The 20,685-nt window shown below is 49.0% G+C and overlaps 1 protein-coding gene across 1 annotated transcript in view; it reads left to right on the plus strand.

Annotated features, from left to right (window-relative positions):
- The window catches only part of LOC133346717 (potassium/sodium hyperpolarization-activated cyclic nucleotide-gated channel 1-like), a 38,851-nt gene extending 18,762 nt beyond the window's left edge, over nucleotides 1-20,089 (plus strand). The window contains exons 6-8 of the mRNA XM_061558531.1: nucleotides 4,618-4,858; nucleotides 9,227-9,391; nucleotides 17,923-20,089. Of these exons, the coding sequence (XP_061414515.1) occupies nucleotides 4,618-4,858; nucleotides 9,227-9,391; nucleotides 17,923-19,691 (2,175 nt within the window). The 3' untranslated portion in view covers nucleotides 19,692-20,089. The remainder of the gene's footprint in view (nucleotides 1-4,617; nucleotides 4,859-9,226; nucleotides 9,392-17,922) is intronic.
- The last annotated feature ends 596 nt before the right edge of the window (nucleotides 20,090-20,685 follow it).

Below are 20,685 nucleotides of genomic sequence, written 5' to 3' on the forward strand. Positions count from 1 at the left end.
GACGAGCTTCCCGGGCTATGAAGAGGTGGGAAATTGGAAGTGGGATGCTCCATTCAATTCCTTACACGAGGGCCCACATCAACCACGCTACGCCACTGACATTAACAGTCCTGAGCTGATAATTGTTTTTTTACCCTTCTATCTGGCAACAAAACTGACACCTTTTTTTACAAGGAGTCATGTTTGCATAGACCACAATACCTGCAGCCATAATGCAAACAAAAAACATAACTCTGATCATATATGCACTGTCCTTGAAGTTGATTGGTCCACGCCCGAGACAGCTTTCCTTAGAGCCCAGTCTCACATGGGTTGGACCAGATGACGCCAAAAGGCGCACAACTCAAAGACAATGCACCATCAGAGTATGAGAACTCGGGGTAAGCATTTACACCATTAGGTTCCAATGGTATAAGTCCTGAGCTGGTAGCCTGCTTGTTGTACCGCCTTCCACGGACCAGTCGGTTAACGCCTGTTCACCACACGGTGGTATTTGCACGAACCCATCAGCGCTGCGGGGAAAGTGCAGGAATTTCTGAACCGTACTCAGTGGCGTCGCGGCTGGTGCACAAGCCCATCTCAGTCCCAGGGACTCCGAGTGCAGTGTGCAGACCCCTGCACACTCGGTAGCCAGACCAATACCAATAGCCGCCCGCGATTCGCCACTAAGTGTCGGCGACGTGACCATGGCACCTGTGCCAGAATAGGTGCACTTCGAGGCCACGTGGAGTGTCGAAGGCTGGCTGACAGGAGGTCACGGGACAGACCCCGGTGCCACGGGTAGCCACGTCGACACGGCTGGCACAAACATTAAGAAACGCGACGTAATCGTTCACACTCAGGCTGGCTGGGCGACGATGTCATTAGCGGCTGCAGACGAGACATCGTTTTGCTGAGATGGGGAATGGCCCGAAGGTTGAAAAGGAGCCGTGAGCTTGCTCCGCAACACGGAACACGAACGCTTAATGAATAGCTCCATATGTATTACCGCCCACACTTACAGCTAAAGGGGACAATATTTATATTCATGAGCGGACACGACAAATGGCGTCCCACATCACAATATGTCCTGATATTATCCCCCCCCCCCCGACACATGAAACCACGAGCACGCTCTTTATTTCTGAGCTTTCTTAAGGGCGCCCACCCGTTCTGCGTGAGACCGAATCTGTAGTGTCCAAGGCGAGGACTCATGACGTGCTCCAGTTACTTGTCGTCAGCGGCAGCACGTTTACTCCAAATTCACAGTTGGACCCAATTTGGGTACTTTTTTTCTCTCTCTCTCTCTCTCTTCCATGAATTTCGCTTTCCTTGGGAATCCACCACGCACGGAAAAGAATGCCTTACGAGCGTGTAACGAGCACATTGCTGAATATCACAGCTTGACATATTGGAGCACTTATTAAGAAAAGCCCTCTTTGCCCCCCCCACCCCCCACTGGACTCTTGCCCACTGCTCGCGTGAGACGCTGCAGTTGAGCTGGCAGGGGTTTAATGATTTCGTTGCGACATCTGCGCGCCTCGCGCGAGGCTGAGCCGTGAAGGTTGGCGACAAAAGGCCACGACAATGGACCCCCACTTGGCCTCGTGACGTACGCTGCTTGGTGACACCACGCTTATGGGCAATTTGCCATGCGAAGGGGCTCACGCCAGATTTTTATTTTTATTATTTCTATTGATGGTGCCCACACATCCGAAAGTGTTTCGGCTGCTGTGAAAATATGTTTTAATTTTCTCGCCATCGGTTTTTGTGAAAGATACGTCTCATATCGGGTTGCCAACTGCCCTGGCTTTCCAAGGGTCCATTCCCTGTCGAGGTAGCCAAGTGACAGTCGAAGCGATGTCCCGCTCAAATGGACATTGATGCAACGCTCGTCTGTCAATTTCAGTCCCCAGCCAGTGATCGAAATTCCACGTTCATGTGATGGAGCTGAGTCACCTCAGAGGACAACCAATGTTGACTTCCCAAAAAAGTGGGCAATTCGTTTCATCGACCTCCAGAGAGATGATTTGGCTGAGTTAGCCCCAGCCAGGATTTGTAACCTACAACTTCCCGATCGCGAGCCGCGAACTCTACCACTGAGCCGCCAGACCGACGGTGTCGGCCGTGGGAAATCTGTAAGTCGTCTTCCCCTGCGCATTTTAAAACTAAAAAAGTGCCCGGTGTTTTTCTCTCCCTCAGTTGCGGAATAACTCAAAACAGGGCAATTCACACCGATTTCTCCCCCCACTGCCTGCCGCAAATCCGTGACACGTTCCGGTGTTTTATGTTTTTTAACCGTCACGGGTGGCAACCGTCATCCCAAGAAGTGAGTTTCCATCGGACGGTGGCGCAAAGTCGAGAAGCGCGGCTCGTCGTGAACAAACCGCCCCGACGCGGAGGTTCATCCCGGCGATCCCGCTTCACGGATGGGGCGCGCGTTTCCCGCGGGGTGGGGAGAGAAAGAAAGAAAACAACCTGCGCGCCATTATTCACCGCCACGGCAGGGGCGGGGGTAACGTGCACACTGGAGGCCTCTAGGAAGAGTGTTTTGTTGTTGTTCCGGAAAGCTCTCCGGGAGACCGGGACACACCGTGGCCGTTCGCCTCGAGCGCCGCAACGCAAGAAGTTGTGCAACGGCCCTTATCTCAAGCAGCCGAAAATTACAGAAGAGCCCCTCTTAATGACCACACCTGTTCACGACTAATCGCTTAAGGACGGGCCTCCATAGAGCCCAATGTGTAGTGTATAGTCTAGTGTATAGTAGTGTAGTGTATAGTGTAGTGTATAGTAGTGTAGTGTATAGTGTAGTGTATAGTAGTGTAGTGTATAGTGTAGTGTATAGTAGTGTAGTGTATAGTGTAGTGTAGTGTATAGTAGTGTAGTGTATAGTGTAGTGTATAGTGTAGTGTATAGTAGTGTAGTGTATAGTGTAGTGTATAGTAGTGTAGTGTATAGTGTAGTGTATAGTAGTGTAGTGTGTTATTGTGTACAATAGAGCTCCTCTTACCGACCACCCCTGTTCACGACTAATCGCTTAAGGACGGGCCTCCATAGAGCCCAATGTGTAGTGTATAGTGTAGTGTATAGTGTAGTGTATAGTGTAGTGTATAGTGTATAGTGTAGTGTATAGTAGTGTAGTGTGTTATTGTGTACAATAGAGCCCCTCTTAACGACCACCCCTGTTCACGACTAATCGCTTATCGACGAGGCTCCATGGAGCCCAATGTGTAGTGTATAGTGTAGTGTATAGTAGTGTAGTGTATAGTGTAGTGTATTGTAGTGTAGTGTATAGTGTAGTGTATAGTAGTGTAATGTATAATGTAGTGTATAGTAGTGTAGTGTATATAGTATACACTAGAACCCCTCTTAACGACCACCCCTGTTCACGACTAATCGCTTACCGACCATTCCCCCTGTTATCGACAGGCTGCTGCAATGAATATTAATGAATGCATTGATTAACCATGTTTATTTTAATGTTATGTGTTTATAATGTTGTTAGTATTTTTACGTATTCATAGCCATTGTTTTAATATTATAAAGTACGTTTTTTTGGGTGAAAAAGGGTCGCTTTCGATGCTATCGGAACGAATGAAGCCCTTAACGGGTATTTCCCAGACTCGCTTAACGACCAAATCACTCAACGACCGGTTTCGTGGAACCAATTACCGTCGACAAGAGGGTTTCTCCTGGATCATGCTGAAGCTTCTCGCATACTAAATGACCCCTCTCAAGGACCTCTTCATCCGTATACGCACACACACATTTGTATGGGCCCTCTTTTCGCGAGCTCGCTTACACACACACACGTGTGTGGGTAACGGGGGCTTATGGGTAACATCAAATATTCATTTACCATTAAGCTCGGTCTGTTTTGGAATTTTCTGGTTCATATTGTTTTAAATAAAACGGGATGGTGATTGATTCAGTTAAGGAGCGGCTTCAGAATAGAGCACAGTGCCTCTAATTTCGTTTTTGCATTATTCAGGGTGATGAATAGACTTGATGCATCATCTACAAAATGTTTGCCTGTTTATGGGACCAAACACATACTTTTTTTTCGTCAATATCTGTCAATGGCCACATTTCACATTTCTCACGCATTACACTTCCCTCTGACATTTGGGAAGGCGTGCACTTCATCCTTACACGTGAGCATATCCTGTTTGGAGTTCAAGCCTCAGCCGCCCCAGACTCGTTCCCCAGGTGAGGCCCGTCACGCTGGTTCTAGAGGTGCGGTTGGTCGTCCGACTTGATTGCCGCTCAGTGATGAAGTCAGGGAGGGCATTCGTGAGCTGGTTCTCAAGGCAAGCCGGGTGTGTCTCTATCCCCGCTGGAGTTCGGCGAGTTTGACACTGGTTTTACTGGAGCTGAGGCCGGTAGTTTCCTTTCATAGGTCTTCTCTCAAACATTTGACAATCACATCTTTAGAACCCGTGGCCGAATCCGTTTTACACAGCCATCGTTGTGCATAACAATCGAGCGTAACCTTCCTCCGGGCGGTGCGTCGATGAGAATGCGTTGGACTCCAGCGCGTACAGAAAGGACGATGTATTACTCGTGTCACTCACACCCCTGGCTCTACCCCCTCCCCCCCGACTCCCCCCCCTCCCCCCCGCCGCCCACATCCATCAGGAGATCGTGGGCTACAACTGCCGCAAGCTCGTCGCCTCCATGCCGCTGTTCGCCAACGCGGACCCCAACTTCGTGACGGCCATGCTCATCAAGCTGCAGTTCGAGGTGTTCCAACCGGGGGACTTCATCGTGCGCGAGGGCACGGTGGGCAAGAAGATGTACTTCATCCAGCACGGCGTCGTCAGCATCATCACCAAGGGCAACAAGGAGATGAAGCTCTCCGACGGCTCCTACTTTGGAGGTTCGAGTCTCCGCTCAGCCCACGCATCCGCAGCGGCGCGCTGGCGACAGCCGCCACCCGCCGCTCAGTGACGGTGCCGTAACAACAGCGCTTGTGCGCCTTGTGACCCTGCGTTGAATTGTCGAAGGCTTTGCTGCCGGCTGGCGAGAGGCCACGGGGCAGGCCCAGATGTTCATGGGTGAAGCGGTCGAGGTGACAGGCAGATGCGCAAGTGGCTCACCCGTCTCTCCGCGCGCACACACAACGACACATATCTCCCGTGTAGCCTTAACGGACTGTTGGGGCAAGTGCTGTTAGCGAGCACCTAGCAAGGCCACCGTGCACATCGGGAGTGGTCAGCGCGTTGGCCGACAGCCCTTCGTGCTGGTGGTCACACACACGACTGCAGCAAGGCACTAGTTTTTAAGGCTACCTTGACCTCGTTGAGTTCCAAGCCAGACTCAATTCATTTGCCGTGCGTGTGCATTTGCCAGAAATAAAACATGGCCGCTATGATTTTATTCTGTAAATTACTGAACTAATCACTCCAGTACCACTCATCCCACGCACACACACACATGCGTCCTGAAAATAACATTATTACTCAGCCACATATAATCTGATTGAATGCCTTATGCAACGTGAAAGCATGGTCACACACACAAGAAAATCCTATCCCGTTCTTTGCTCTTTTAAACTACAGAATCCAACCCTTACATGTTTCAGCAATTTAAAAAAAAAAGTATGAGCCAGCTGGGGCTTTCGTGATTTTCTCTCTCTCTCTCTCTCTGGTGTCATCGGAGTATTGTTCCCAGTCTCTCTTCAATAGCATTATCCTTTTTTTCTTTACAAAAAGAAAAAGTGGACTTGACTCAGAACTTCTAAATGGAAGTTTTGCTGCTTGGCGGCTCGGGCTGAGACAGAAGAAGTTTGTATAACCCCATGGAATCGGGTTTTCGGGAGGTTTTGACCATCACCCCATGCTCAATCAGATGCTTCCTCTCTCATTCACATTAATAATTATACTTTCATTCTATACATCGTCATTCATGCGAACAGCATTACTGATATATATGAGGACCAAAACCCATAGATGTGGTTGGCTACGCACGGCGCGTAAGAAGCCCCAACACACACACCTACACACCAAGCAAATTATAACCCTCCTACCAAGCAAAATAAAAAAAATAAGAAATGGCACCAAATTAAAAAGCACAAACCATAGAAAAGTTCGGAAAATAATAGGTTTTTTCCATTTTTGGCAATAAAACAGGATGTGTTAAGATGTTCAAACACCAAATGCAAGGAATCGGGTCTACATTAAGCACACGTACTTGTGGTGAACATGCACACACAAAAACCTAAGAATATGCACACAAACTCTGATAATATGTCCATGGTATTTGAAACTCATTGGCCTACACCAGAGACATCATTCTTTATGGTCTCGTCTCAGCAGTGTCAGACCAGAGAACATCTTGACACCTCTTGTTTTATTGCCAGAAAGTGTAAAACCTATTCTTGTTTTTCATACTTTGATACCGGCAAAAAAAGGTCCCGGCAAAAAAAAAGAATTTAGTCCATTAGGTCACATCCCAAAAACCCAAAGTCAAAGCGACGTCCCGCTCAAATGAGCATTGAGGCATCGGTGACCATCTCCCGATTACAGCCCTGACTCAGCGGTGGAAATTCCACATTCCTATGGCGGAGACGAGTTTATCATGGGACAACCGCTGTTGCCTTCCCCAGACGACGTTCTGCGTCGACCCCCAATCAGGATTCGGACTCTCAACCTTGCGACCGCGAGCCGCTCTCTCTCTCTCTCTACCGTTGGGCCACCTGGCCTGGCCGGGCAACATCCTTCACGCGAGACGAACGCATACCGCGCAAATTCTCAATTTTTTTGTGTTTGTCGTCGTTATTAAGCGCAAATTGAATCTTACGCACGCACGCACGCGGACGCACGCACGCGCACGCACGCACGCGCACGCACGCACGCAGACGCACGCGGACGCACGCACACGCACGCGCACGCACACACGCGGACGCACGCACGCGCGCACATTCCCCCTTTAAACGCAATGTTACGCCGACGCACGGCTGAGCGTCTCGTTTAGACGCGGGCGACAATGGGCCCCGCGCGGTCGTCGACAGCTCGCGGAGACGTGGGCATGCCGGCAGGGCCGTGTGGCGGCGGTGGCGGCACGCGGCGTGGTAATCTTCCTCCTCGCTCCAAGAGGGGTCTCTTTAATCAACGTCAAAAAACACTCACACACACACAAGTACAAACGGGTGGAAGGAAAGGGAAGCACGGGACAGGGTGAGCAACAGGGGGTGAGCATGGCAAGAGTGGAGGGGGGTATCCGAAGCTGGTGGAGAGGTTTGTTGTTGTTTGTTTTTTGCATCATCACGAGTGCTCAGGATTATTGGGGGGGGGGGGCAGGACGGTGGGAGGGGGTGCTTTATTCTGCGAGTGTTCGACGTGGTATCCAGCAAAGCTGCTTTATAGTTCAAGCAACAGAGATGTCAACTTTAAATAATTGAATTGTGAAGCGGGTGGGTGGTGGTAGGGGGTGGGTCTTCCCCCCCCCCTCCCCCATTTTAATACGCAGCAAATCTATTTATGGAACTCTTTGCTTCCTTTATGAAAATGTGCTTCTCCGTGAGAAAAAACGATTGCGACAGAATATTTACCTTCAAATTTTACATTTATATCTCTTTTTAGAATGATGTATATATAATTACTTATGCAAACGTGTTGCACTGCCTTCTCGCATGTGCCAGAGAAGAAAAACATCCATCTGCTCCATCTCCGCCGAACGAATGCAAGCACGCACGCACGCGTGTGCACACTAACAAAGACAAAGATCCCCCGTGTAGCCTTCACAGACTGTTGGGGCAAGTGCTGTTATCGAGCAGCCCCTATAAAGCCTGGTGGTACGAGAGGGGCTGGGTGGCCAGCAAACACTCCCGACCGCCTTTGTCTCCCCACTGCCAATGATTTTACACACCGCACCAGGTACTCATTTGAGGCTGAGTCTACGTAGAGGAGGCCCAGCACCGGTTCAAATAATCGTCAACGTTGTTGTCCGCGAGCGGGAATGGAACTCGGGTCGTCTGGTTCGTAGCGCGCCACTGCACGTACAACAACAACCGCCATTCGCCACTAAGTGGCGGTGACGTCACCACGACGCTTGTGCCAGGCTATGTGCACCTTAAGGCCACGTGAAGTGTCGAACGCCCGCTGGCAGGAGGTCACGGGGCAGACCCAGCAGGTGCCACGGGTCGACTGACTGAGATGACCGAGATGACTGGCTGATGCACCACCTGTGCCCCCTACTGTGCCAACTTGCTATGCTTTAGCCACCCGGCGCTCCGCTCGTTGTTGTGAGCGTCGCTCCTCCGCCCTCCGTTGTTATTGGAGGGCGACTGCACGTACACGCACGGACACACGCACACACACAACGCGCACACACAGGGTTCCTATGTAGTACGCAGAGGTGGGACAAAGTCATTGTTATGCAAGTCCAAGTCGAGTCTGAAGTCATCAAATTCATGACTCGAGTCTGACTCGAGTCCAAGTCACATGACTCGAGTCCACACCTCAGAGGTGGGACAAAGTCATTGTTATGCAAGTCCAAGTCGAGTCTGAAGTCATCAAATTTATGACTCGAGTCACTCGAGTCCAAGTCACATGACTCGAGTCCACACCTCTGGTAGTACGTCATGCATGAGTGAGTGTTCGGCACCGCATGAGCAAGGACAATTGAGATGGATGGAGGAGGACGCTGATGTTATTTATTTATATATAAACACAAATTAAAAAAATGCTGGCAGACCACAGAGCAGCAAAGATGAACACTGCATGGTTTCAATATAAAAATTTTGCTTAGAATAATGATGACACATAAAAAAAAATATGAATTCCGATTAACTATTTGAGATTGGTGGCGCAGTGGTGAGACGACTGTGCTATGAACCAGCCAATTTGAGAGATAGTTTTGTTCACAGGCCACGGTGGCGAGATGTTAACCACCTCGCCCGGTATACAGGAGGTCGTGGGTTCGATCCCAATCCCATGTTGGAAGAATCCAAAGTGCCGAGTGAACACTTATACGTTCTACTTAACTGCTGCACAGATTAGTCAGCGGCCTACTTGCTGTACTACCAGCGCCAGGCACCGAGCTACCCACGTAGGCACGATCCACCAACCATCACCGCCCGGCCCGAGTGAAATGATTCCACACGTGGCGTACAAGGTGCTGGTGGGCATCACCTGCAGAACCTCGACAGCTCAGATCCCCCGGTTCCTCCTCTCCCTCTCTCCCCCACTCTCAACCCCCCTCCCCCTCCCCCGCCCCCTTGCGCCTCTTCTCCTGTCTCCCGCAGAGATCTGCCTGTTGACGCGGGGCCGTCGCACGGCCAGCGTGCGCTCCGACACCTACTGCCGCCTCTTCTCGCTCTCCGTGGACCACTTCAACGAGGTGCTCGAGGAGTACCCCATGATGCGACGCGCCTTCGAGCAGGTGGCCATCGATCGGCTCAACCGCATCGGTGAGGACCCCCCCCCCCCCCCATAACCTCGGTACCGCCGCTGTGCCCGTCCCTGCCATCAATCCACACTGTCATTTGTCGTTGATGCAACAACAACAGCAACAGCAATAACACAAACTGATCTCTGTGCTATAAAGAAGAGTCTACTGCATGAGATGCCACCTATTATGTGACATTTCCTCTTTAGGGCGGTGTTATCGACGAATGTGGTCAGTTCTGGATAGCTCCCCGATGCGTTGGTGGGTTGTAGCCGCGTGTTGCTGGGCACGAAGTCTTCACCTTTCGCTCCACCTGCTGGGAACTTCTTCATAGAGATGAATGTTCCCTTCCTGGTGGGGTACAGGTCAGCCAGCAGAACAATGTTCAGTTCCTAAAGAAGCTCGGTACCTGGAACGAAACGTCAGACGTCGCGCAGAACAACACGCGATAAGATACAATCCACAGCATGACCAAGAAAACCCTCCGCATTAGCAGTCAACAGAAGAAAAACAACTCTTTCTCCGTCTCGATATTTTTTGTGCAAGTTACTGTGGCCTCTCAATTAAAAAGTGCCTCAACTACTTAAACGGTCACACTCTGCATAACATCACCACTCCAGACATCCCACAAAGCGGTACTTATTTTATCTACCCTATAAGAGTGAAACTTGGATAACTCCCAAGTGGTTAGGTGTCACCTCAGTTTGATGATTGGGCTCCCAATGTCAGGTGGTTGGCTGTCTTGGCCAAGCCGGCGAAGTGTGGTCACACGTCTCCTCCTCGGGGAGGCCTTCACCCAGCAGTGGTTTAATCTTTAGCTGACGGTGATCCTGAGAAGGTTCAGTAGACCGAGTCGAGATTTTAACTGGGAGTCTTCTGATGGCGAGCCGAGCGGCAAACCTTAACCGCAGTGCTCTCTGGACAAATGCATCAGCCGTTGAACCACAAGTTATTCACCGTCATCATTCACGCTTACGTACGATTAATTATGCAAGCCATTTAAAAGCAAGGTCGTGCAATCTCTGAAGTGCAGGATTTATGACGGACATATTTCCACACTGGGCCCGCTCCGGGGCGGAATGCCGAAGGGTACAGGTCAGCCGAAGGGTACAGGTCAGCCGAAGGGTACAGGTCAGCCGAAGGGTACAGGTCAGCCGAAGGGTACAGGTCAGCCGAAGGGTACAGGTCAGCCGAACGGAACATTCCCGAGATGGGGTTCCAGATGGGCCGTTGATCCTTGGACTGGGAGGCAATCGCCCCGGCAATGTTTGTTTTGACGGTCTAATTTGAGGTGTCACGAAATCAACACGCGCAATACGTAATTAAGATACACTTTGAAAGTATATAAAGCAATCAACTGGCAAAAATTTGTATTTAATGAAAGTCAGCGAACATGCATAAAATGTTTCATATTAATCAGCTGTCCTCACAGAGGTGGATTATCTTTGAAATGTTTTGAGATTCATCGTTTCATATAGTTGTACGAGAATACAAAACAATGCATTTTCTTTACTTAAAAGGACTGGTAAATGCACACACACGCTGACCATTGTGGTGAAATATGGTCAAACATTACCACGGGTGATATGGCATGGGGTCAAGACATTCAACAGCGTATTGAAAAAGGCATGTGCATTTATATCATCATCACTACTCTTGTCATTTAAGATCCCATTTGAGAGCAGCGCTCTCTTTTTTAGGGAAAACCTCGATGAAATTATCTAATAACTGCAACGGGACTCTGGAGGAACACATTCAACTGCAGAGCAAATGCATCGTAAACAGCGAGCACAGTCACAGAAATCAGATGCTGAGACAAATTGAATCACAAAGTTAAACATTATGGCAAACGTGAGTGGGTTATTCATTTTATACGTCGAGTTTCACGACCAATATTATGCTTCATAATTCGTTTCTGTAGGGTTATATCGTTGTGTAGGTACAATGCAAGTGTTTAACCATAACCCTCCACAACCGGACGTTATGGGACAATATGATCATCAGGTGTTAGCAAGAGCTCAGCTTTCACGCCAAACAGCTTGCGAGTCCAGCTTCGTTAAGTCGCTGCCATGACGTCGAACCTTGCAGGCGAACCAGTTTTAATTATTAAGATACTCTTAGTTCTTTCGGTAAAGTCACGTAGGTAAAAAATGAAATTAAAATTAATAAAAAATTAATTTTAAAAAAATCACGACGTTTCGGAGACAACACAAGTCTCCGTCATCAGGTGGGACCGTCGCAGCCAGATTTGCTGCATTTTTATTTCATTTTTTACCTACGTGACTTTACCGAAAGACCTAAGAGTATGAATCCTTGCAGTCACGAAAGCTTCAAATCTAGAATTAATGATTAAGAGTTGATGGCTGGTTGATTGGTTGTGATTGGCAGGTTAGATTTGAGCAATAAGGTGAATCTATTTCCTGGTTGTTGAAAATAACCTGTCCTTAATTATATGAAGGTGCCGAAGCTGGAGGTTTGATGCTATTGTGATTCGAGTGAAGGATTAATTGGTTAATATGGTTAGTTAAAGTAGCATCATGGGGATTATCACTGCGGATTCAGTGATGGAAATTTATTGAAGAGATAATACTAATAAATTGTCAATTGATTTCGTGTAAATGGGTAGTCGTTTTCTGTCATTATGAATGTATGTAAGTGTTATTTAATGATTAATTAAATTAGCTCAGAGGAACTTAATCGGTTTCCACTTGGCCATCAATATCGACAGAGCCTTGGTGTTCCAATCAAATTTGCATATCTGCCCACGTGACAACTTGACTTGATTGGCTTCGTTGTGTGGTGGAAGGGTTTCGTTTAAAATAAAATTTATCGAGACGCGACAGGTCTCATCCAAAGACAAATTTATAATAACTCAAAAAATGGTTCGGTCAAAATGGCTGCACGCTGGACTCGTGTGCATTCTTCACACAGAAAGGGTTAATGTTCTGTTCCCGTTCAGGTCCATTGTAACCGTACGATGGGTGTCGTCGAGTGGTGTTTACAGGACAATTACACAAATCAAAGACACGTTGTAACCAAAGCCACGGCGTATAATTACACCAAGAACAGTAATTTAACAATAAAACCCATTGTAATTAGATCTTTGGCATAGCACAATGATATTTAGTTGTAATTCTCAGATAATGTACTGTATTTGTGCCTTTTTTTGTTATATTTCACTACAGTTGTAGCGCGTATTCGATTTAGTGCAGTTCAGTGCAATAAGTGGCGCTATACTATATGGGCCTCCAGAAAGCATACGCTTCCCGCAGTATTTCATCAGAGTTCCATGCGTTGTTACACCTTGGAATGATCAGTAACCGTGCAATTGCGTTCCTGCCTCAGGTATGCTGAAGCCCCCACCCAAAGAATGAGCTTAGGATCAAAGAAACAAAAAGACCCCCCGTATAGCCTTAACAAATTGTAGGGGCAAGTGCTGTTAGCGAGAACCGGCTATGAAGGCCGGCACGGCACACGAGGGGGTGGATGGCCAGCTCCACGCCCCACCGCCTTTGTCTCCCCAGTGGCGATGTTTACACACCGCACCGGGTACTCATTTGGGCTGAGTCGACCTAGGGGATGCCCAGGACCGGTTCGGATAATCGTCACTGGTGTTGGCCGTGAGCGCTAACCACTACACTACCGCTCCCCATTAGGATCACAATGGTGCCCGCCTGCACTCATTTGCAAACCCGAAGTCGCCGCCGACTTAATCTCCCCGTGGTAAGAGTTGAAATAATGTCGCGAATTTATTCAATCTCCCCCCACCCACGCCACCTCTGTCCGCCCAGCTGTACCGAGGTGGTTACGCCACAGTTAAGCAGATCGCATGCGGTGGGGTAAAGTGTGGGACACTGCCACCTAATGCAAGACGTCTCTTGCCAGCTTGTAATCGCAGATCAAATGTCGTTCTGGATGGGTCCCCTGGAGAGTCGCTCCTCTGCTGTGAGCAAAAAGGTCGAATGCCCACAGAATGTCAACTCCCGTTGCGTGTGTGCACCAGTCGTATGACAGCGTTTGTCAAAGCCGAGCGCACGCTAAAGGGGCCGTCCATAAATGACGTCACGCACCTAGGGGGTCAGACATTTGTGACGATGTGTGACGAGGAGGGGAGGGGGGTTTGAGAAATGTGATGTTACATCAAAATGCGCAACTTTAAATAAATATAGACAACACGTTCTACTTAATTAGACTTTTTAATAAATGTTTTCTCCTACAACATCAGAGTGCAGCGCCACATTAAATGCGCACTACAATAACAATAGCTTAAAGCGATTAGAAGCATGTTTTATGGTTTGGGGGGGCAGAGCTTTGTGACGTCATATTTGAGGGGGGGGGGTCTGACGCCGTGACGAGGGGGGTGGGTCAAAAATCGCCCAAAATCGCGTGACGTCATTTATGGACGGCCCCAAAGGACGCTCGCCCCTGTGCGTCCACCCCCACACCGCCGGCGCGGCTCGTGAAGTGATTACAACTTTGAAGGGGCATCCCCCCCCCCCGCGTGACGGCCAGCGCGCCGATTGTGAAGGCTCAACTCACAGTCGACGCCTCCAAACGAGAGCGAAGATGGGCCCACACATTGGGTCCTATTAAAATTTAAAGCGTACACATGTTAGCGAGCGGCGCCTAGCACTCACTTGCGTGCCCTCGGCGGAGCCTCCTACGCAAAGTCGTCTTTGCGACGCGAGCCGTTCTTCGCCGCTAATTCATATTTTACGTGGTGTTTGGCGGATGGCTGATTTAATCATGCCGTGGTGGTGGGCCCGTGGAAGCACCCCCTTACTCCCCCCCACTCTGCCCCTCCCCCCCCCCAGGCTAGTGTACGGCCCCCCAGAGAAAGCAACATAGTAAAAGTTGACTTGAGAAATTTGGGAACACTTATTCACACGTATTGCCAAGCTCCTTGTCCCCCAGGGTGTCAGTAATCCATTAAAGTAAAGAGTGCTTCTCTCGGTGGAAAACCAATCAACATGTGTCTGTTACCGAGCAGAATTATTTCCTCGTCTTAGAAGCGGGGCATTCAAAAGTAAAATGTGATCACGAACATTCAGATCAATGGAGCTCAGATTATAAAACCCAGACATTCGAGGCAACAATTACATTTTTACCAAAGAATGTCACGGAGAAAAAACTAAACTGCTCTGCTTTTACATTTTCAGTCATGCGAGTGTCAATTTTTACAATTTTTTTTTACGTGCACATGTAAATTATGATCTGAGTTGGAGGGAATTACTACATTTTATATGACAGTGTTTACTATTCTATTGTACATTCACAGAATATTTTTTCTCTAATTGGCTCATTTAATGAGAATATCTCCTAAATTAGAGACGTTAAATGGCTGCAATCTCTTCACAAAGGAAAAAAAAATGCACTCGCATGACAATGCCAACTCAAGCGCAACGCACACTGAACCATTGAACTCATTTAAGTGGCACATCTTTGCAGCACAGCAGAAACACTAAAACAGCATAATGAGTATGCATTTTTTTTAATATACAGTTTGCACATTGGAGTAATGAAAGTCCGGCTTTACGATCGCGGCTCTGAGACGCGTTTTCGAGTTGTTCCGCACGTTGTGAGGCACGGTGTGCGACGTTTCGCTCCACGTTCTTCAAGTTCCTGAAGCTCCTTCGATTGCTAACAAAGGGAGCTTTGGCCACTTTTACACGGCGATGAAGAAGGGTCGTAAAATATATATATATCCTGGAACATTCATCACATTTTCAGGTTTCCAGCTTTTCAAAATGAGTATTTGTATTATTTATATCAACGTTATATTCTTGGTTCTTTCTTTGAAGTCACGTAAAATGGAAATAATAAAATAATAAACATATAACCCTATAAAAATTCTCACGACGTTTTGACTGCAACACAAGCAATCATCATCAGGTCTGGATTTCACACAGGTGATGATTGCTTGTGTTGCAGTCGAAACGTCGTGAGAATTTTTATTTTTTATATTTTTATTATTTTATTATTTCCCTTCTACGTGACTTTACCGAAAGAACCAAGAATATGAATCCCTGCAGTCAAGAAAGCTTTAAATCTAAATTTATATCAACGTTGTTATTTTTTTTAAACACGGGGCAGAAATCAGCATTACAACTTATAATGAAAACAATCAGGGGAAAAAGTTGACATTCTTTTCGATCCCAAATTTCTAACCTATCTCTCCGTTACATGCCACTGTAAATGTACAAAGAGTTTTTATTCTTTGTCACGCTCAAGTGGCTGTAATGTTTACCTTTCAAATGTGGCCAGGTGCAATTACCGAGCGAGTTGCTGGACATTGCAATAACAACTTCCACGTCATAAACTTTAATAAGGCGCTCTTTATTGGACGGTGGTTTAAAATGAGGGAAACCCCGAGGTACGGGCAGGAACACTGCTCGCAACAACAAAAAAACACACACACAACAATCACTCACGCTGTCCGAACACAACGAAATCTAGGGGGGACGGGGATAACAATTTCTGAGGAATTATCAACACAAATTAGTGGCAAAGAATTAGTTGTTTTTTTAAACTCACGTAATAATAATAACAATGCATGCCTGAGAGCTAGCGCAGGACACGGCATGAGCAAATATCGCCCCGTTTTCGGCTTTGACTGAGGCGCGTCTCGAACCCCTCCACGCGTTAATGGTCGACACAAATCAATAGCGGCCGAATTGCGGCGGGGGGGGGGGGGTTGGATAATGTTGTACAAACGCGAGCAAAGCGTGGGGAATAAAATTCTTCTCATAACGTCAGATCGTCATGGCAACACATTATACATTCCCAACGCGTTGTCGTGACGCTGGCAAAACCATTAACATTTTTTCAGTCGACGCCAATGTCACCTTGCCACCTATCATTTAACGCGCGCCTGCCTACTCGTTCAGCAATACACGCAAATGCCATTCGTCGTACAGGACTCTCAAAATAATCAACAAACACTGCCTCCACATTATGGACACTTTATCCATGTTCTCGTACTTAAATCGTGTGTTTTAGTAAAAAAACAAAAATTGTTGTGGTTGTTTCTTCCACCATTTTATAGAACCCGATTGTGGTGGGGGGTTTTTTTCCGTCTAATCTTTCCCTCCTGTTAAACACATCGTTAGTTAGTTGTGCGATATTTCTTAAGGACCTTGCACTCGCCAATATTGATGATTTCATTTTTGTGCTCACTTTGTTGAGCTATCATTTGTGGCAAGGTCGCTTCTGAAAAAAGAAGTTCATACTTCCGTGGGCTTTGCCTGGCAGGATTGGGATGGTTTAGTTGTATTTTTTTGTGTGATTTGTTTACCTTTCTTGTACTTTGCACTCCTGTCGTGTTTTTGTGCACCGTTTGTTGTTGTAACGTTCTTACCCCGTGCCCCTACTGGAGATCTGTGGAAAAGAGCTTCATAGCTCATCGGATTCCTCCAGTCGAACTAAATAATCGGATTCTAATTCTGAAGTCAACTCCCCAACTCATACTTTTTAAAAAATCTCGTTTCCAAGCGCGTTTCCAGTCTTCGGCGGATCAGACAGCGAGGCTTGCGTGTAAATCAGTCACGTTTCAGTTCACCCGGGTGATTAAATGAAATACGAAGACAAAACCCCCCTGTCCCTTCTTGAGCAAACAGTCCAATGGATCCTATCACTTTGCAGTTAAGTGTGTGTGTGCCATGTTTTTGGAGGGAAATGTCATTTACAATTTACGTGACATCACCTCAAGCGTTGCTTTTCGTTGCGCCTCTCACAGGGGATGTTTAGCTCACTCACGTCTTGGATCACTCTCACTGTACGTGCAAATGAGAGCCCCCACCACCACCCCAGAGATCACAGCCCGGGGAGTAGCCCTGTTATGTGGTGGAGTGGATTTTTTAATGTTAACAAGAGGGGAGGGAGAGGGTTTTTAGAGAAAGGGACTTTCCCTCGGGGGGGGAGGAACGTTTCAAACAGGAAGGAGAGTTTGTCATGGCAACAGGAAACGCAGTCCCATCTGAATTCCTAGAAGTCGTTCATATAGGTCGCATGAAAACTACCCGATAGATATTCAATAAGAGAAAACAAATGTTTTACCTACCCTGCGCGCTTCTATACCACACGTACGTGCATGCACATACGCTGAACTCGGTCAAATGAAATAAAGTTGGAGTGTCTTCAGTTCAATTTCACTTGCATGCCAAATCAAAATGTCGGGAGTAAAACTATATTGGTTTATATTCGAAGAATGTTTGTAACTTTAGTTTAAAAAATGCGACTGCATGACATAAGCCACATTCCAAAGTATTGCTACGAATGTAACGTTATATAATTACTTTACTAGAGGGCAGCTTGTCCTATGAATGTGGTAAATTTTCCTTATCGGCCCAGCCCTAACCCTGAAGGCCCCACCCTAAATGTATGCTCAGTACATACCAACAGATCAATATATTTAGTACAGCTACTCCATCAGATTGATTGAGGCCACGGCAAATTCAAACCAAATCAGCTCGAGGTCACGAGACAAATATCACAAACGTCCGGTACAACAGACATCAACAAACATTAAACGCCCCCATTTTTGCTGCCTTGCAGGGAAGAAGAATTCCATCCTCCTGCACAAGGTGCAGCACGAGCGGAACATGGGCATCTCCAACAACCGCGAGAGCGAGCTCATCCAGAAGATGGTGAGCCGCGATCGCGAGATGGCCGAGCAGGCTCGCCTCGGCGTCACCGTCACCAACCCGGACAGCCCGGTGGGCCTCAACTCGGCCGTGCATCTGCTGGCCACCACCTCCATCCTGGCCTTCATGCAGCACCACCACAGCCTGCAGGCGGAGGCCGAGGCGCTGCTGCCGCCCGTGGCGGGCACGCCAGCCGGCGGGCAGAGCGTGCCTTCCGAGAGCCCGATGGTGCAGTCGCCGAGCCCTCGGCAGTCGCAGCTGCTCACCAGAGCCAAGCAAGAGTCGCCCGTGCAAGGTCAGCGAGGGCAGCAGTCGCCCGGGTTGACGCAGACGTCTGCGGATATCTTCCAGCGCTCTCCCGCGCCGCAGGATACCGTTCGGAGGTCGGCGGTCGTCAGCTCGCAGCCTCTTGGGGCCGCTGGGCAGCGTTCGCCCAGCTCGGCCGCACACTCGCCTGCTCAGAGCCAGCAGTCGTTGAGGGCCGCCGAGTGGTTACCCGGCCCCACCGAACACTTTGCCCATCAGTCCACCATGTCCCCCGGTACGGGAAGGAGCTCCCCGGTTCATTTCAAACCGACCAAACAAAGCCAGGCCTACGTGTCCCCACTCGGATCCAGGCCATCCACACCATCGTCCGGCCCTTCGCGAAGGTCTCCGCTTCCAAAGCAAGAGTTGGTCGGCTCTCCATCCTCCCTGCTCGGCCACTGGCCCAGCGACAGCATACCTCGCTTCAATAAGACGGGACAACTGGTCGGGCCCAGAGAGGTGGGCCTAGGCAGGGGCTCGCCGAGCCCCGCAGGCTCGCAGCTGTCGATCGCGAGCCAGCATGACGCCGCCAGCCCGACCCAGCCGCAGCTTCACCCCCTGGCGCAGACGCTGCAGGGCACGAGCGGCGGCAGGCTCAACCGGGACCTCAAGCCGCTCTCGGCATCCCAGCCGTCCCTGCCGCACGTGAGCTTCCTCTCGCCGGCTCCAGCGCGAGACTCCAGCGTCTCGTCCTCCCCTCGGCCCACGCCGCCAGGCAGCCCGCTGGCCAGGAGCGCCGCCTCGTCCGTGACCGCGCTTCCCTGCTTGCCGGGGCCCGCCGCGCCCGTGGCGCAGCCGGCGCCGCCGAAAGAGACCACCGCGCTCGCCTCGTCGCTGCAGGCCCTGCAGGCGTCGGCGTCGAAGGTCGTCGCCAGCGTGTCGAAGCAGCCATACTCCCCGCTGCTTTCCACCGCTTCGAAAGACGTCGCCTCACTCTCGGCGGCCCCTTCGCCTGGCGCGAGCCCCCTGATGAGCCCGCTCGTCGCGTCCAGAGACGCCGCGGCCACGCCGGAGGCGGCTGCCGCCTTCAAGACGCCCGCCGCGGTCGCAGCCACGGCCACCGCCGCCACCGCCGCCACCCCGTTTTCTTGTGCACTTTCCTCGATCGCGGAGTCCACCTCCTCATCCGGCGCGAAGATGCCCTCTGCCCCTCCGGCACAAACGTTAGCGCAATCGTACAGCCCGTCGCCCGGCGCAAAGGACGTCCATCCCGCTCCGCACACGTCGGCACCGAGCACAGCCTCCTTGGGCAAGGAGTCGGCCCTGTCAGGCCACCCTGGAGATGCGATGCCCTCCGGCCCAGCTCCAGATGCTGCACAGGCCTCATCAAGAACTTCAGCAACCGAACCACCGCCAAGTGCGCCCAAGCCGTGAGGAGGAACGCCAGACACAAGTGTAAATGCTAAATGGAAAGACTCATATTGGGTTACCACGCACACAAGGCGTGATATCTGCTTCTGCTGGAAGTAATAAAAAAAGGCAAGCTTTCACGTCCGCATTTGATAACTTGAAGCTGACCCCCAATCAAATGTCCTTTGGAATGAAGAGCAGAGTGGTCTGGCTCCTCAGGGAATCTGCCACTAGGGGTGTTGGTTTGCTTGTGTTCTTCTTTTCCCGCTATGCTGGAACGTTAACAACGAGCGACGCCGCCGTAGAAACTGGGCACAGAAAACCGTGCGTCACTTGGGAAGCCAAGTGGGTCCTTGACTGGAATTGCATGCATTCCACGTCTCTTTTATGCAGCAACCTCAACATCGTCAACATTTGTGAAGGAGCCCCCCCCCCCCCCCCCCCCATTGGACATTGTTGTAATTTACCCAAATATATATAAAGTATATATACATATATAAATACACATATATATAGTCTAATGGGCGTAGAGCCCATGTATATGTAAATTATAAAACTATTACTGTAAAAGTATACTTGAAGAAAGTATATTTACTTCTACATATTAACGGTTTTATTGAAAGATTTATTTACAAGTACACTGTCATAGTATTCTAAAGAATTATTTTCATAGTATGCTAACAGTTTTTATTTTGTAGTCTGAACGGATGTACAGTAGAGGTTTAGGTTTTAGGGTGGTAGTGTCTTGATTTTTTTGCTAATGTATAAATGTGTCAGAGAGCCTTCTTCCATTGTTGTATAGTCTTCCATACCTGCATTTTAAAAAAAAAACGAAACAATCGGATAAATGGGACCTTCAGCCCAAAACTTGAAGAAAAGCAATATGAAGAATTACACGGAATGAAGCCTTGAACCAATGAGAGTGTTTTCGCCCAATGCACTTTAACCCCGTGTACTTTGGAGGACGGAAAGTGTCGCGGTCGCGAGAGAAGGCGTCTTCGTTTTGTGCGTATGCAAA

This window comes from Lethenteron reissneri, chromosome 24 (genome assembly GCF_015708825.2).
Source record: "Lethenteron reissneri isolate LAM-NWPU_2019-01 chromosome 24, ASM1570882v1, whole genome shotgun sequence".
In the NCBI taxonomy this organism is placed as follows: Eukaryota; Metazoa; Chordata; class Hyperoartia; order Petromyzontiformes; family Petromyzontidae; genus Lethenteron; species Lethenteron reissneri.